This window comes from Lissotriton vulgaris, chromosome 7, assembly GCF_964263255.1.
Source record: "Lissotriton vulgaris chromosome 7, aLisVul1.2, whole genome shotgun sequence".
In the NCBI taxonomy this organism is placed as follows: domain Eukaryota; kingdom Metazoa; phylum Chordata; class Amphibia; order Caudata; family Salamandridae; genus Lissotriton; species Lissotriton vulgaris.
In genome coordinates, this window is record NC_141695.1 from 842,204,497 (window position 1) to 842,223,156 (window position 18,660).

General features: G+C 49.2%; 1 protein-coding gene across 1 annotated transcript in view; it reads right to left on the reverse strand.

The window, feature by feature from the left end:
• Window positions 1–516: 516 nt before the first annotated feature.
• Window positions 517–18,660, reverse strand: part of CCDC57 (coiled-coil domain containing 57) — an 817,765-nt gene continuing 799,621 nt past the window's right edge. Inside the window, exon 20 of the mRNA XM_086931199.1 lies at window positions 517–725. Coding sequence (XP_086787325.1) covers window positions 517–725 — 209 coding nt within the window. The remainder of the gene's footprint in view (window positions 726–18,660) is intronic.

An 18,660-nucleotide genomic window follows, 5' to 3' on the forward strand; every position in this document is an offset into this window, starting at 1 on the left:
GTGGGGCTAGACTCAAACCTGCTCAGCGCCAGGTTACCCTCCCAGATGATAGTGCACTCTACAAATCTGCATAACAAAACAAAACAACATAACCCTTTTCAGCAGGGCTGCTATAGTAATAATGGACGGCACTAGCACTTCTGAACTGGGGTTCTGTAGCGGTAAATGACAGTACCAGCACTTCTCAGCATGGCTCTTATAACAGTATTTGACAGCAACAGCACTTCTCAACAGTGATCCTTAAGTAGTAATGGACAGTACCAGAACTTCTCAGTGTATCTCCTGTATAGCAGTAATGGGCAGTACCAGCTTTTCTCAGCATGGCTCCCATAGTAGTAATGGACAGCAACAGCACTCCTTGACATGGCAGACACTGTAGTAATGGACACAATCAACACTTTGCAGTAGGGCTTTTGTCATAGTAACAGACAGATCCTCCACTCTGTAGCAGGAGTAACAGACAGCAACAGCCCTATTGTTGAATGAGTACATAATCGAGGGACACCGGGGAGGCATTCAATCTTTCACGTTGTAGTTTCGAATTTTCCGGCTGCTTGGGGAGCTCTTGGTCCTGTCGGCAGAGTCGGGAAAAGACTTGTTAAACTTTGACTTGTTTTGGATCTCAGACCTTCTTCCAGTCACAGTAATGGCCGATTGGTTGGTTTTCTTTGGTGAACTGGAGTTGTCTTCTATCCTCTTCACATCACTGGCCTGCTCCAGATCTCCTGCAGAAACAGAGAATTGAGAAGGACATAGGTTGAGGTCTGCTTTAAATGTGGGAATATTACAAACAATCACGTAAAAGTTAGACAGTGAGGGCAACTTTACAGATCGCGCTGGGCACTCAACACATTTTGATATAGACCTTGAAATCAGATCTTTATCTTTAGTCCGATTTAACTGGAGACATCACTGATGAGTGACCTCTGCACTTCCTCTGGCCCCAGGCTCGCACTGAGGCTGGGATCCACAGAGGCTGCTAATCAGTAGCGTAGCATGGATGCCATAGGCCCTGGTGCAAGCAAAGAAAGTGGCCCCTTTTGCTGCTGTTGGGTTAGTAAAATACAGCTGGTGTCGTGGGATGCAGGATGCAGTGAGGCCCTCAGGGCTCTAGGCCTTGGTGCACTGCACCTGCTGCACCAATGGTAGCTACACCCCTGCAGCTAGTGACACCATTTACCGTCCACTGCCAAGCCAGCACCATCACAATCGTTGCTTCCAGTAGGGGCAATCAGATGCTCCCCTGCTGTTGGCGTCTAAGGTGGCTGACTGTGACATCAGGCTGTGGACTCGGGTCAATGCCCTTTCTGTGAGAAAATAAATTAGGTCCTTTGCCTCTACCCACTCCCCAATTTGGGTGATAAAATACAGTTGTGAATGTGATGCAGCAGGCAATGTGCATGAAACCATGCATACAATATAGTCATCCATGTATTTTATTACCCATGCTTCTATGCAAGGAACCATTAACTACCCATACAACACACCCAGGAACAGAATCGTCTGGCAACACATTTATGCACAGAAACACCTGCATGATGCACTATGCATTGAACCACTTATATATGATCTTATTACACAGAGATGGTTGCAACACCAAGCTGTACAATGCGTGAAAACAGCTATTTAATAGGCCTGGGCGGTAAATTCTGAACTGTTCGCGGAATTTGAGTAATTTCACGTTCCGTGGAGAACGCAAAATTGCCCAAAATTCCACGATCAGCGGAATAGTTTGGTTGTTCTTGCTTTCAAAATGCGTGTTTGCAAGATATTTTCCCCCGAGCACACAAAAAGCGTTCGCAAACAGGAAAAAGCATTGCGAATGGCCGTAACAAGTGTTCGCGGAACTCTGCGTGCTCGCTGAGATTTTTTACTGTTTCGCCAAGCTTTGCATAGCGGGACTACGCAAATTCCGCCCACCCTTACTATTTAACAATACCATGCGCGAGGAGGAGCTTCGCGGGCGACCAAGATGGCCGCGTAAGCTCGGAGCTCCGTGGACCGTCCGATCCACCGCAAATATCCTGCCTGAAATCCTGGTCCACGTTGGTGGCACTGTAATGCTGACGGCCTACTGAGGCGGGGAGTGCAATCGGCTTCCAAATCGGTGACTCCTGAGCAAAGTTACGTCGAGCTGAACTCCGCTCCGTGACGGTGCCATTGTCCATCCGGACTTCGTCACTCCGCCACTTCGCTCGCCCTGACTACACGGACCCTGCCTGCCATCTCCTTGGTGCACACACTGCGTGCTTGCCTTGCCCTCGTCGACCTGACTGTGACTTTTTGATCTGATCGCCTTTCGGCTGTGGACCCTAACCTGCTGCCGCCTGTCCTTTGTTCATGGGACCCCATCATGGCGGGCAGAGGCGATCCGGACAGGACATCAAATAAAGGTGGTCGGGGCAAACCGCAGACACAGAACAACCGCATGGAGCGGTATGTGAATCTTAAATCGCCACCTACGTCGGGAGCCATCTCTAAAGGGGCCCCAGTGTCTGGCCCGCCGGACGGCTCGGATCTCACCCTCGTGGACATCATGGGCGCCATCACCAGCCTCCGTGCCGATGTACAGCAGCATGAGACTCTGTCCCATAAAGTGGACTCCATGGCCATTGATATTTCCCTAATCAGGACCGACTTGGGCAAGACGAATGACCGTGTGAGAACGCTTGACATTAAGACCACTAGTCTGACATCGGATGTCTCTGAATTGCAAACTGAGGTCCGGAACTTGTGATCGGCTGCCGATCTTTTCTCAAAGCGGCTGGAGGACTTTGAGGGGCGAGCCAGGCGGCAGAACGTTCGCATAGTGGGGGTTCCGGAAGGGGCCGAGAATGGCGCAGCGGACCTGTTTGTGGAAGAACTGGTCAAAACACATCTGGCGCCCTCTGGACTGAGCAACTTCTTTTCAGTGGAACGTGCCCACCGTGTGCCAGGGGGTCCACCTAAAACGGGGGCGACGCCACGACCAATTGTGGCGCGCCTTCTCAATTTCAGGGATCGTGATGCGATCCTCCAGGCGTCCAGGTCACACGGGCCACTACACTATCAGAATGCGGAGGTGCATTTCTACCCGGATTTCACCAGGCTGGTGCAACGCCAACGGTTGAGCTACGCGGGAGTCAAGAGACGCCTCAGGGACATGGGTCTCAAGTACTCGATGCAATTCCCAGCGAAGCTCCGTGTGGAATTCAAAGGCCGTGCCTACTTTTTTGACTATCCGGAGAATGTGAGCGAGTGGTTGGACACTGTGACACCGGAGCGGGCTGAGCAGGAGGAGGATGTCGGAAGCGCCTCGGGCGGAGCGGAGCGGCAAGAATGAACTGGGAGCCGGAGCTACACCTGCCTCGAATGACCGCCGAGATGGTGTTTTTGGTGTGATTAATCTCTCCTTTGTTTTCATGGTGGGTGGCGGGACGATTTCACGGGGATTCCTTACTCCTCTGGGTCTTCGGTAGAGTAGTTTATGGGGCGACAGGCACACTGCTGGTTGGGGGGGCTTTCTAGTCTAATGCAGGGGTGCAGGGTGGGGGGTTGGTTGGGTGCAGTTTTGTTTTGTTTTGTGTTTCTTCTTTCTTCTCTTTTGTGGCAAATGGACAATGGCTGTCCTGGACTTTTATTGATGCAAGTGTCTATGGGGGATGGGTGGGGCGGGCAGTGGAGGGATGAGGGGTAGGGTGTTGAAGATTCTTAGTTGGAATGTTAACGGGTTGGGTGATCGCATCGAGAGAGGGGTGGTTATACAACTGGTTAAACGACATATGCCAGACGTTGTACTTCTTCAGGAGACGCACTTGGTGGGCAACGCCTGTAAAGCCCTGAATCGCAAGGGATACAAAATGGTGGCGCATTCGGGGTTCTCTTCCGGCTCCAGGGGGGCGGGAATTCTTGTGCGTGCGTCCCTTCCCCTAGAGATAGAAACCACCGTGATTGATGATAGGGGAAGGTACGCCGCCGTGGCTGGGAGATGGGAAGGGCGTTCCCTTACGTTGTTGTCTGTGTACGTCCCCCCAGGGCTTCAGTCTAGTACGTTTCAGGACCTTGGTGGTGCCATCTTGTCTATGCCGGCTGGTCGTTTGATTGTGGGGGGTGACTTTAACTCAGTTTGTTCTGGTCTCCTTGATCGTCAACCACCCCGCGACCTACGTGGGCCCCAATTGTGGCTGCCGTCCTTCCTTGAGTCTACTGGGCTGGTGGATGTGTGGCGACTTTTGCACCCCACGCTCCGTCAATTTTCCTTTCTGTCGGGCGCGCACGGGAGCCTCTCGCGTATCGATTATGTCCTTACGCTGGCTTCGGACGCGCTTGCCGTATCCGAGGCCCGCTTTCTTGCTCGGGGCGTCTCAGACCACTCCCCGCTATGGGTCTCCTTTGACTTTGGTGTGACTCTGCCGGAGCGCCCAGCTGCAGTCAATCCATGGTATTTCCGCGATTTCAAGACCCGCTCCCTTTTGGCCAAATCTATTGACCTATACTTCGCTGAGAATGTGGGCTCGGTGGAGTCGGCCGTCACACTGTGGGAAGCTTTTAAGACGGTGCTCCGTGGTGAGGCCCAGGCACTAATTGCTGCTACCCGTCGTGACAGAGACTCAGCTATGCTGACTATTGAGCAGGCAGTGCTACGCCTCGAGGCCCAACTGGGGTCCGATCCGGACCCCTCGGTCCTCCACAATCTCTCGCTGAAACAAGCGGAGTACCGCGCTCTGGCCACTAATGCCGCTCTTGTCCTGGCCAAGGAACAGCAAGGTCGCATCTATGATGTGGGCGACAAGGCCGGGAAGCTGTTGGCTTGGCTCGACAGAAGAGATATGGCCAGTCGGGTGGTGCCGGAGCTTCTGGGTGACGGCGGTGCGGTCCTCACGGATCCCAGCGCCATTGTGGATTCTTTCGCAGGCTATTTTCGGGGGGTCTATGAGTCTGCCTCGGACTGCTCGGAGGCGGACTCGGCGGCCTTCCTTTCTGATATCGACCTGCCCAGTCTTTCCGTGGAAGAAAGGGAGGACCTAGACAGGGACATCACCGCGGACGAGGTTGATCTGGCGATCCGTTCACTTAATTCCGGCAAGGCCTCCGGGCCTAACGGCATACCAGTAGAACTATATAAAATCCGCTCGGACGCCGTCTCCCCGCATCTCCGTAAGATGTTTCTGGAATCCTTTGAGAGGGGCTCTCTCCCCCTGGACCAACGATTGGCCACCATCGTGGTCATCCACAAGGAGGGCAAACCACGGGACGTTTGTCGTTCTTACCGTCCCATTTCCCTCCTTAATGCGGAGCCCAAGGTCCTTGCCAAACTCTTGGCTAATCGTTTGATTGGGGTCATTGGTGGTCTTGTACACCCCGATCAGTCTGGGTTCATCCCCCACCGTAACACTGCCCTGAACTTGCGCCGCCTTCATGGAGTTATGGCCCGGGCCCACACTCTTGCAGAGCCGGCTGTGCTGGCGTCCCTGGATGCCACTATGGCCTTTGACTCGCTTGAATGGCCTTACTTGTGGGCGGTTCTGGCCAAACTCGGGTTTGGACCGGTTTTCGTTAGCTGGGTGAAGCTCCTGTATGCCGACCCGATGGCCAATGTTACAGTCAACGGACGCCTATCGGCGCCTTTCCCCCTACGACGCGGTACCAGACAGGGTTGCCCCCTGTCCCCCTTATTGTTTGCCTTGGCCCTCGAACCCCTTGCAGCGCTGTTGCGTTCACATCCCGACTTGAAGGGTATCGAATGGGCCCCTGGCTTTGAGGACAGGGTCTCCTTGTATGCTGACGACATATTGCTGTACATGTCTTCGCCTTGCAGGTCCCTTATCGTGGCCTGTGACGCCATCAAACTCTTCGGACGGTACTCTGGCCTGGTTATCAACTGGGCCAAGTCCTCTCTGTATGTTCTCAAGGGAGACACCCCGCGCCTCCCTAGGGGCTGCGGTATTCAGATTGCTTCGCGCGGTTTCAAATACTTGGGTATCTACATATCCGGTAATGCCAAGCTCCGGTATGACCACAACCTGCTTCCTCCCCTTCAGCGATTGCGACGTGATGTCGACAGCTGGCGCCATTTACCACTCTCCCTCCTTGGCCGGGCCGCCCTTTTTAAGATGATGGCTCTGCCCAGATTCCTGTACGCACTACAAAACACACAAGACCCTGTCCCGGCCCGCTACTTCCGTGAGATCGAAGGCCTTCTTCGTAATCTCCTCTGGGAGGGTCGCCCCCGCGTCGCCCTCCACAAGCTCACGCTCCCTTGGTATGATGGGGGCATTGCCCTCCCCGATGTGCGCCGTTATTATTGGTCGTCGCAGCTAACTGCCCTGAACCATGGGTTTTACGGCCCAGTGGTGAACCCCGGATACGCTATGGATAGGTGGTTGACGGGCGGCGGTAATTACTACCGTGCCCTGTATTCCAAATCCTTCGACCGCAAGTTAACGGGTCCCACCCGGACGGCAGTCCGCACCTGGAAGGCGGTTACCAAGGCGCAGGGATGGCAGAATAGGCTCACGAGGCTCACTCCCCTCTTTGACTCCGACATCCTGGGTAGGCTGTGGCACACCAAGGGCTTTGATAAGTGGGACCTCATTGGCATTAGTAGGGTTGAGGACATGCTCTCTAGGGGTTTGATTAAGACCTTCCCCCAGCTACAAGCTGAATACCAGCTGGGCGCGACGGAGTTCTTCCGTTATGCGCAGCTGAGACATGCCCTGCTCTCGGCCTCTCCGCCGGACGGCGTCATTCCCGAAAGTTCCCCGCTGGAAGATAGAGTCTTGGATGGGCATATGCCAGACAGTGCAATTTCCCTCTCGTACAAGAAATTGATTAATACACGCACAGACCTCCTCCTGGGCTTAAGAGATCAGTGGGGGGCGGATGGCCTTGAATTGGACGACGAGGATTGGCAGAGTGCGGTTTCCTCTCCTAAGGAGGTTGCCATTTCTTCCCGTCTTCGCCTCGTACAGTTTAAGGTCCTGCACCGGGTGTACGTGACAGGGCCCCGATTGATGCGTATGGGTTTCTCACCTGACGGTCTCTGCCGTAGGGGCTGTGGGGCTCCTGCCACTTTCCTACATATCCTCTGGGAATGCCCGGTGATCACATCCTACTGGAGAAGGGTTCACCGAGTGATGGCGGAGGTTACTGGCGTGGCATCCCTGGCGGAGGCCCGTCGATGCCTCCTGAATGTATGGGAGCCGTCCGACCACAACGTTGCACAGACTAGGTGGGTCACCCTTGGGAACATGGTGGCGAAGAGGGACATAGCCCAGAGGTGGGGCGCGGCTGAGGCCCCTCTATTGGTGCAGTGGAAGGCCAACATGGACTGGTGTATGGTTAGGGAAAAGACAGTCTATGTGGCCAGAGGGAAACCCCGGACTTGGACGAAAATTTGGGGAGCATGGAACGAATATAGGGGAAATGTGTGTCAACCGCCCGAACCAATTGATCAACATGATATCGCTTTTCCCTGACCTGTGACGCCAACTGAGCATTGATGTTATTTCTATCTCCTGATACCTCCCCCGCCCCCCTCCTTCCCATCCTGCAATCTGCCTTTCTTTAGTGTTTTCTGCCTTGTTCCCTACCCATCCCCGACACCCAGCGTCACACTATCGACACTGCCACTTTCGCGCCTGCGGGCGCCTGTTGTTGTTTTTATATCATAAAATTAACCTTTGATGATTCTGTCTCGAATGTTTGACACTATTGATCTCCTCTATTTTTGCTGCCTTGCCTCCGGGATGTCAGGCTGAATAGCTGTGTGTTCTGGTCTCAATAAAGGTTTTCAAAAATTTAAAAAAAAAAAAAAACAATACCATGCGCATAAACGACTGCACAATACAGACATACAAGAAGTAGCTGTTAATTGAACATGTACAGAATGAGCTGTACAAAAAAGCTGTGCCCCTAAACAGCTGTACAACATAGCTGTACAAGGAATATATGACACATGGTTGTGCATGGATCAGACTGTGCAAGACTGCGCCGTGCACAGAACTAGCTGTAAAACTCAGCAGCTCATGCAACAAGCTGTACAGCACAGGTGTACAGAGAATCAACTGCACCAAACAAGCTGTACAACACTATTACACACACACACACACACACACACACACACACACACAACCAGGTTTACAACACAGATATGCATGGAACACAATGAATAACAGCAGTCCACAACGCTCTTTCTGGGAGATTCTCTATCTAACCACAGATTCATCACCTTTAGAATTACCCCTGGCCCCAAACTGATATGGGAACTTTTCCCCGGCAACTGCTCTTGCACTGCCACAAACTCTACCATGGTCTTGTCCCAACTCCAGAAGTGACCCCACAGGGCGGTATAAAGATGCCACACTTGCATGCAGATGTCAGTTCACAAAGAAAAAATCCCTGCCCTTGGACGCTAAAGGTCAGTACCAGATTGAGAACAGGCACAGTTGCAAAAGCGACCTTAACAATGCCTAGAGGGTCACGCCACACAAGTGAAAGGAGGGTTGGTTGATAAGTCATCTATGGTTAGAGTATTTACCAGAAAGAGTGTTACTAAAGCGAAGTAACTTATCCTTCTAATAAATATTTCTACCTGGAGAATCCCCACTTCTGAATAGATACCAAAGCAGTAGCAACCGAAAGGTGGAGGTTCCGAGGAGTGGACTTAACACTAGTAAATGTAAAGCCTAGCGGGCAAAATGGCTCTCCTTGCGGATCTGAAAGTCACGGCAGTAGTGCCCGATGAAGGTGTGCGCAGACACCTATTGCAAACATCCAGCACTGAAAAGGCACTGGCCAAGGTTGTAGTGAAGTGGCGGCTGTAGCTCTGGTAGAATAAGCCATAGGCACTCAGGAGACTCCTTCTTGGCCAAAGCATAGCACATCTTTATGTAAAGGACAATTCATCTGGACTTCATCTGTACATCTGCTGCTGGACTGAGCTTCCCTTCATAGCACCAGAGAACCCCACAGAAAGTTGGTCTTCTACTCAGTGGGCCTGTTTACGATCAAAATAAAAACGATGGGGTCTTGGAATCCAAATAACTAAGTAATCGTAGTGAGAAAGACAGTTTAAAGGTTTTAAAAAATATATTTATTTAATACTTTTTATCACAGAGCAACATGACTAAAGACTGTCCAAACATACATAGAATTTGCACCGCCCCCATTGCGACATTCCTTATTTCCATATACAACATTGTTTTGTACATACTTAACCATACAACTAAAGAAATATTTTAGTTTGCACTGTCCCATATCGTATCGGTGACAAATACATCTGTCAGAGTCTCCCGCCTCCACACATTCAATATCTCCATATCAAACAACAGTCACCATGATATATGTAGTCTTCGTATAGCTGAGGAGTAGGACTTCTCCATCCGTTTTCACCTAAACAACTCTCCTGATTCCAGAGGGCAGTCATCAGATCAAGTTGTCCAGATTTCAGGTCATTCATCAGTTTCTGGTCTGTACAAAGGCCAGGACTCTGCACCTGTTCATTCCACCATGCCCCTCACCCGTGATGCCATATGCGGGGCTCAATGGAGACAGTCAGTGTATTGCTACTGCTTACCCAGCATTGGGACCAAAGACACAAACCTGCTTTGGGTTTCGAGTGTTAGGGACTAGGAATAACTCTAATAGTAGACTCCTGAATGAATGAATGAATGAATGAATGAATGAATGAATGAAAAATATTTGTAGAGCGCACGATGGCCAAACGGCTTCCTGGCGCTGGGAGCTCTAAAGAACCGAACAGACAGGGCCAGGAGGATTAACAGGGGTAGGCCAGGGCAAACAGAAAAGTTTTCAGCGCTTTACGGAAATGTGAAAAAATAGGGATCGAACGCATAGAAAGAGGAAGGGAATTCCAGAACCGGGGAGCAAGAACAGAAAAACGGGTTCCACCAGTGCGAGATTTGTGAAAGCGGGGAACGGTGAGGAGAGCGGAAGATGATGAACGGAGAGTGCGGGCGGGGATGTGACGGGAAATCAAAGAATTGATGAAAGCCGGTGCAGAGTGATCGAGGGCCCGATAAACAAGGCACCCTAGTTTAAACAGAGATCTCTGAAAAATGGGCAGCCAGTGAAGGGATTTGAGGACGGGAGTGATATGATGGGTTTTGGGCAAGTGAAAGATAAGACGGGTGGCCTGATTCTGGATAGCTTGTAAGCGGCGGGTTTCATAGGCAGGGATGCCAGCGAACAAGCTATTGCCATAATCAAGGCGGGAAGTGATAAGGGCAGAAATAATGATTTTAAGGGAGTCAAGAGAAAAGAAACGAGAAATTTTCCGGATCATACGGAGGGAAAGAAAACAGGAGGACACCACGGCACTGACCTGGCCATGCATGGACAGGTCCTGTCTGACCTTGATGCCCAGAGTTTTAACAGAGGGAACGGGGGTGGGAGGGGGGCCAAGAATGGGAGGCCAGTATGCAGGGGACCAGGGGCTGGATGACCCGCCAATCAGGACAAGCCCAGTCTTATCTGGATTGAGCTTGAGGTGGTTGGCGCTCATCCACCCAGAAATAAAGACCATGGTGGAGTGAAAAAAGGATAGAGAGTGAGAACGAGAGGAAAGATCAAAGACGAGCTGGAGGTCGTCAGCGTAGTTATACACAGAGACCCCCAGCTCAAGAAGGAAAGAGATAAGAGGGTGAATATAGAGGTTGAAAAGAAGGGGAGAGAGAGAGGAACCTTGGGGGACCCCACAGGGCACCGGGAGGGGAGAAGCAGAGAAGCCGGGAAGATGAACAGCTTGAGAACGACCTGTCAAGAAGGAAGTGATCCAGGAAAGGGCAGAACCTCGTATGCCCGCTGCGCTGACACGGTCCAAAAGAATGTTATGGTCGACCGTGTCAAACGCAGCGGACAAGTCGAGGAGGATCAAAGCTTGGGGGGAATTGACGTCGGCCTTGGCCTTAAGCTCGTCGAGGACGGCCAACACCACGGTTTCGGTCGAATGACCCGAACGGAAACCAGCTTGGTGAGAAGCCAGGAGCTGGTTCTGTTCAACATAAACAGAGAGACAAGAAGTAACATAAGATTCGAGAATTTTAGCAAGATAAGGGAGAAGAGAGATAGGTCTAAAGTTAGAGGGAAGAGAAGAATCAAGACCAGGTTTTTTGAGAATGGGAGAAACAATAGCAGATTTAAATGAAGAAGGGACCAGTCCAGTAGAGAGAGAGGCATTAAGAAAGGAAAGAGGGGTATCAGGACAGGAAGAAAAAAGGGTTTTAAGAATACGGGCAGGGGCACAGTCAGTGGGGGAGCCGGACTTGATTTTGGTGAGCAGAGCTAGAAAAGAGTCCAAGGGGAGGGGAGGAAAAGAGGAGAAGGAGGATTTAGGCGCGGAGGGAACAAAGTGAGGAGGAGTAAAAGGAGTGACCAAAATGTTAGATTTAATTTTTACAATCTTCTCGATAAAGAAGTTGTTAAGAGAAGAGCAGAGGGCCTGGGAGGGAGTGAAGTGAGGGCAAGCACGATCAGAGGTGGCCAAGTTGCTTACCAGAGAAAAAATTTCTTTAGCTTTGTTGGCCGAGAGCGCCACTTGTTCAGAGAAGTACTTGGTCTTAGTGGCCAGAATGGCCTGCTTGTACTCCTTAAGAAGGATTTTGTATTTGGCCTTGTGGTCAGGGCAGTAACTACGGCGCCAAAGGCGCTCTGAGCGTCTAAGCTCCAATTTAAGAGTCTTGAGCTCCGGGCTAAACCAACGGTGAGCCTCGTGAGGGCGGATGGATTTGACTAACTTGAGGGGGGCTACTAAATCACATGCAGAAGAGAGCCAGTTACCAACTGCTGCAGCCTGTGAGTCAAGGGGAATACCAGTGAGGTCTGGGGAGGAAGAAGCAAGGGAGTGAGAGAGGGAAGCCAAGTCAACACGATTCCAACTACGGGAGAAAACATTCTTGGGGCGAAGGGGCTTGTGAGGGGAACCAGTGGTGATAGAGAAGGAGATGAGGGAATGATCGGACCATGTACATGGGAGGATACTGGGGGGGGAGATTATGTCCTGGGATGACCAGACTTGGTCCAGAATGTGACCGAATTTGTGTGTGGGAGCCAGGACGTGAGACTTAAGGTTGAGACAGAGGAGAGTGGCCGTGAAGTCCTCTTTTCTGATTGCCGTCAGTCGCCTCACTGCTTGCACCACCTCTCGCCAACAATCAATAAGGTTTCGGAAAGTCTGTGCCATATGTATGAAATGTGCGTCCTTTACTCCACATCTGGGCCAGGCACAGAATCTACTAATGGACATTTTGCATAAACGTGGTGGGATATAGTACACAAGGTGTAAAAAAAATGGAAGTGCGTCAGCTCGAACTGGCGTTAATCGAAATGTTTTGAACCAAGAAATAGGCTCTCTTCCATTTCTGTCTGAGACTAGCTCCAGGACCTCTCTGTCCTCTGTCTAGTAATTTCTCAGTAAGATGAGGTAAGAATTCGCGATAAAATGTAAATTGGATGCCATCAGCACCAGAGCTTTACCACCTTGCATATCCTTAATGGCCTGTAGGAACTCTTCTTTTGTTAACTCGTGGTCTAACTCCATCCTTGAGTCTTTCGATAGGGATTTGAATGTTTTCTAAATAACTTGCATCCGTGAAACATCTGGAGAAGCAGGGCTTGCATACTATGCCTCCAAATGCCTGGCAAGGGTATTATTGATCTGTACTTGTGTTGGCGCCACCTGACCTTCTCTAGTGTTCAACAGAGTGATAAGGATAAAGGGATTCTCTTGACGAAGCAGCCAGGCAAGTAGTCTGTCTGTTTTATCTCTTTCCTTATCTAGGACGTCTATAATTATACAGTGTAAATTTATCTTGTAGGTTCAATAACTCGTTGATGTCACTACGAATCCTGGATTGGGTTTTCAAACTATTTGGAGGTGTCACATGTCAGCCTCAGCTTCTTGAAGCTCAGCTGCGGCCTACTGGGTTTGTGTTTGTAATTTACTATAACATAACATGTACTTTTGTATAGCGCACTTATCACCCGAAAGTCTTGGGGCGCTGAATAACAGATGTATATTGTTACCCAACTCAATGGTACTCATTTTATCGACCTCGGAAGGATTAAAGGCTGAGTGGACCCACCGGGATTAGAACCTGTAACCATGAGGCTGAACACAGGCCCCTACAGTGGATGCACTTACCCACTGCGCCACCAGACTATGAGTGCCATAAACCTTACTTAGGCATTCCCTGCTCAATACCAGCCTCCCATTTATTGGCCTAGGTATCCATATTTCCCCAATTTTATTTAATTAAAATAGTTGTGATTGAATGTGGAGATCTCAGTGGAATTCCATATCTTGTAGGACTGCAACCGACATCCTCCATATGGGGATAACGCTCCTAGGTCTTTCTATCTGGAAGTGCATCCTGAGGGGGGAGTGATCTGAGAGGAATCTAAGCAGATATTTTGAAGACAGTATTTTCGCCAGGAGTGTGCGTGATATTAATATTCTGCCAAGTCTGCTATACGTGTTATGAGTGGTGGAGTAGCAGGAAAACTCTTTATCCTGAGGATATTGAACCCTCCAGACATCTCACCGCTGAATATCCATATCCTCAGAGAGTGAGGATGCCATATCCAGTTTTGTGTGCTGTTTGCGGCGGGTGGAGGGGGGACCTGTTGATGTCTCCATCAAGGATACAATTAAAGTCCTTAGCATAACAAGTGGTTCATCTTTCTAGGTCACCAGAGCCTCATTAGGGTTCTGTAAAACAACTTATCGTCTGTACTTGGGACATATATATTAATCATGCGAATTTTTGCACCCAGGAGTCCATATGCTATTACATATCACCCCTTGACATCTGCTGTGAACAATAAGGCTAAATAGGACCCCCAAGCCAGTCATATCGAGAGCCCCTAGGAAAAGTTAAATAAATGGAGGAGTATAGCTGCACTCTCCATTTATTTACAAATCTTCGTTTCCTCCACATCTATAGGGTTTGTTCAATGGGAGAAAGTAATTTGTGTTGCATGTCAGCTAAGATACAAGTTAACACAGTATATTTTGACTTACCCATTAAGTCCACGGATGTTCAACATAAACATCTTAATATTTTGATGAGGTCCTGACAGATATGTCTATATAGCGACACTGGGACTCTTAACCTCCTACCACCTCTAACACTGGGATATGCAACATCAGTATAGTCTGTCGCTTTAGTCACAGCATAAGCTAAGTTCGGGCTTGGTGATAAAGTATGGTTATTTACTTGAGGTTGCACTGTGGTTCTATAACCCCTATCGCTCTCCCTGAGTAAACACTAACATAAGATATGAACTAAAGCTGTGTCTGCCTACTATCTCCATTACTCTCCCCTCAGTAAACTGAACTAGGTAATGTAAATCAAATCCTAAGAACTAAAGTAAAAGCTAATAGAGCGGGGACATCAACGGCCCGGGCAGTTCTGTTTCCCCCAGCGTGGGGGTAGGTTGGGTCTAAACTAGAGGAGGACACTTCGCCTTAGCTGTACAGCTGTACCAACCACATGAAAACATCTTCAAGGGTGGCCCTGCAGTTCCCAAGGCCCTGTAATTATGTCCTATTAACGATGAGCAACAAAAGCAAAAAAAAAAAAAAATATATATATATATATATATATATATATATATATATATATATATATATATATGTATATATATGCAAATCACTCTTTCCCTCTCACATATAGAGCCCCCCTGCTGGCCCACCACTCTTGTATCATCTGGGTATCTTGTGAGGAGTCCCTGTGGGTAGATGGGGCTGTGGTTTGCCTGTGTTTATTTCCTATGGCTCCCGGTGTCTATCAGGGGGTCTGGTGTTGGACTGGTCCCATATCTCCAGGCAGTCCCACATTTCAACATGGGTTGTGAAAAAGTGTGTTTTACCCTCACAACACACCTTGAGTTTTGATGGCAAAAGTAGCATCCATTTATAATTCATAACTCCTAATTTCTGCTTAGCTGCTGTCCATTGTTTACAAAGTTTTTGTACTCTCAAGATATAATCTAGGAATATACTGATCCGGAGGTTCTCATATTTTGGCTCTTCATGTCACCGGGTCCACTGAAGTACATCATCTCTGTCCCCATAATTCAGGAAATGTGCTGTAAGGGTGCTGAAGCATTGAAGGGGGGGGGGAGGGGGGGCAGCAGGAGCAGAATCGCTAGGGTTCTGTGTGACATCTCTATCACCAAAATGGCAGATAGGCTGTTGGGAACCCATACAGTATGGAGCCAGCGCTCCCCCTCCGCATGCTCCAGGATGCCCACAAATCGAAATGTGTTACATCTCAAGCGTCCCCAGCACCTTCAGTGTGTGTGTCAAAGATATGCAATTGTTCAGAGAGGATACAAACCTTTGATTTCAGTTAAATTATTTTGGTGTTCAGAGTCTCTACATATTTCTCAGTTTGAAGGGACATATAGTTAGCTTTACATAGATCAGCGTGTAGTGAAGGACTGGGTTTTTATAATACCCAGCGGTGCCAGGGGACAACACCTAAAACCTTCGTGGGTAACCTGTTCCGGCGTACAAATGACAGAGACAAGGGACACTTCCTTCGGCGTCAAAGATTCGAGGTTTATTTACTGCAGGGAAGACAGAAGTCACAGGAAGTACAGCGTGTGTATGTTCGAGGAGACTGCTTCGAATTGCTACTGTAGGTCGCTCCTTTTATACACATTTCTCTCATACGTTAACATGGCACAAAAAGGTTTACAACTTGGTTCCCAACATTATCCCCGAGAGGGGTCGCTTTGATGCATTCAGGGTCCAGAACATAAGTGCGGAAACATTTGGTAGTTCCCAACTGTAAAAGCCCCTCTTCCCACCATTAGTGCATTCCAATCAGCAATAAACAGATAAAAGAAGGAACAAGGACAGGTGCAGAGGAAGACAGGACAGTGGGGAGATCGGAAAGGGTGTAAAAAGGGTGGTCTCGGGAAACACGAGCTACAGGCGTCAAAGAGACGCGCCTAATGAGATGCACGGCTAAGACAATAGACCGGCACGGCAAGATGACCCTCGAGCGGGGCCATCTGCCTTACAGTATCATCCCCCTCATCATAAAGACACTTTTGGAGGAACATGTGTCTTCTGCAAGAGTCTTGGGAACCCCAGGGTCGCGAAGCGGACAACGTCCGTTCGCTGGCTACTTGAGGGCAAGAGACAAAATGGATGCCGTATCTAAGATGGAACCCGTGGGCTCGGATGCAGAAACCCACGAAACAAACGAACGGTTTAGGTCAGCACAGCGAAACTGCGCACACTTACTAAACTCGTCATTTGCGGTTCATAGATACCAGACTCGACCATATTCGTGCGAGTCGAAAACACCACTTACAATTGTCACGGAACCTCAGACGCTCCTTTTGCCCTCATGTAGGCAAGCACTAGTCAGAATCATATTCGATATTCATCAGATCGTCTAGATGTTGCTGCAACATAATTCTATCCAACTGAGCAGCTTTGGTAACAGGTGGCTGTCTTATACACGTCGTAGCACAAAGGCCACATAAGGCAGGACCACACTGCACACAAAGGCAACACGTGAACAGAAACGCTGCAACAACTCCGACGATCATCAGAATCTTCCAACCCCAAGTCGACATCAGGCCCCAAAACCATCCAAGTAGCGTCCAATCCCCTACGTCCACGTGTATGGACTCAGAGATCTTATGCAACTTTGAGATGGCTTGATAGACAGTCGGAGCGTTGTCTGGAATGAAAATACAGCAGCTCGAATGGATCACCTTACATACTCCACCTCGATCTGCTAAAACAACGTCTAAAACCATACGGTTTTGTAAGGTCATGAGCCTATCCGCCTGAAGTTCTGTGGTGATATTACCAAGGGCACTGGCAGTGATATTAGCTGTCGATTCCACCACTCGAGTCAATTGTCTCAGGTTCCTACTATTAACCATAGGTCCCCAAAACGGAAAGAAACCCTTGAAAAAGTCTCCTGCCTCTTGACCGGCAGTGTCCTCTTTGCTAATCACGCCTCTCACAACTCTAGTCTTGTGATAATCTGCATCAACAGTGAACGTCAGAGGCAACAGATTTGCAATATAACATGAGCCCACAAAGTCAGAAGGCAACCATGTATATGCACGATCATGGCAGACAAAGTACGTACCCTTGGCAGCCAGAAACACAGGGGAAGAGAGCATCGGCAGAATATAAAACTCGGAGCAAGCACTCTCTCCGAGACGAGCTCTCGTTCTTCGGCCACGGCCAATTAAGCAAAAATTACCAAGGTGGGGTACGACCCATATCGGGGGCGAGCTTCTAAGCTGTTTTTCACTCACGAGCGCACTATACTCAACCTTACTCAGGACCCTATAGGCTTGTACCTCTTCCTCTGAGATGAGCGACGGGTCATAGATATCCCTATCTAAATCCTCTATCGCTGTAGCCAAAGGCTTGTGATACGAGCCAGGACCGAGGTAGGAAGAACGTGGCTCTCGATTGGGGTGGGAATCTAGTGCACTTCGAAACATTGTTTGAAATGCTCGAGCTGAACCCTGGGAACTATAAGGAAGGACCAGATACGGAATTCCCTTATCCGTTGTATGTGGCATTAACCCACACACCCAACAATTAGTAGTGTTAACCACTAACTGGTGCTGATGAAGGAGCTGAATAAAGGAATTATTTCGGAATTCTGCACGTCTAGCCTGTTCATGTTCGGGTAAGATATGGAAGGAATGAGGGGATATAGTGGAGGTAGGTTTAGGTTCAGAAGTAGGAGTAGGTATGGCAGGAGGTAAGAAGTACGACATCATGTAATACACCCCACTCGCCGATAACAAGGAAACAATTAGAAAAAGGAGGAACACCTGAAACATAAAGCATTTTGTACGGGTAATTTGTTGCAGTTTGAATCTTTGCGCCTGAGCTTTTTCCAAGTCCACAATTTCTGAGAACACCATCCCCTAAAACCGTCCACAACGTTTCTTGACGCACTTCGTTCTGTGTAGCAGTAGTCAATCCCTAGGAGTTCCTAGGAACCGACGGCCTTTGACCTAGTGTCAAGACCCACTAACCAGAAGGAAGTACACGCGCGGCCCTACGGTTCACCTGGATGTAAGGTATTTTATATACAAGTATGTACAAGAGTCTCTCAGCTGTGGAGGCAAAAACACATGTAGAAAAAACTCAATATTTACAAAAATCACAATAGTACGTGTGTTTAGACTGATCGTGGCAAAGGGGTAACGTAAATGTCAAAAGGATAGAAACGAATCTTTTATTAGTCTTTAGGATTGGATCGCAAAAAGTATAGACTCTTTCCAGGACGTGTCTGTTCGTCAAACAAGGGATCAGAAGAGGGAACAGAGTTCTGTCGATCAGTCGATTGTTCCAATCTTGAGTCGTGTGATGATGAACGTTCAACAATGTCTTTCTGCTGCACTGAGGATTCTCCGACAGACTGTGCGTCACTAAAAGGTACAAAGGTCTGCAGTCCTTCGGTTTCAGATGAAGCAATGCCCTTCCTCACCCACGAGTCCGCTGGTAAAGGTATAGGTACCTTCTTGGTGTGGGTGGCATGCACCCAATTCTTGCGTCCCTCCAAGCGGACAGCAGTTCTCGTGGCAAGGAGGACCTGGAAGGGTCCAGTGAAACGAGGTTCCAGATTCTTCTTGCGAGCGAAGTTTCTGGTAACCACCCAG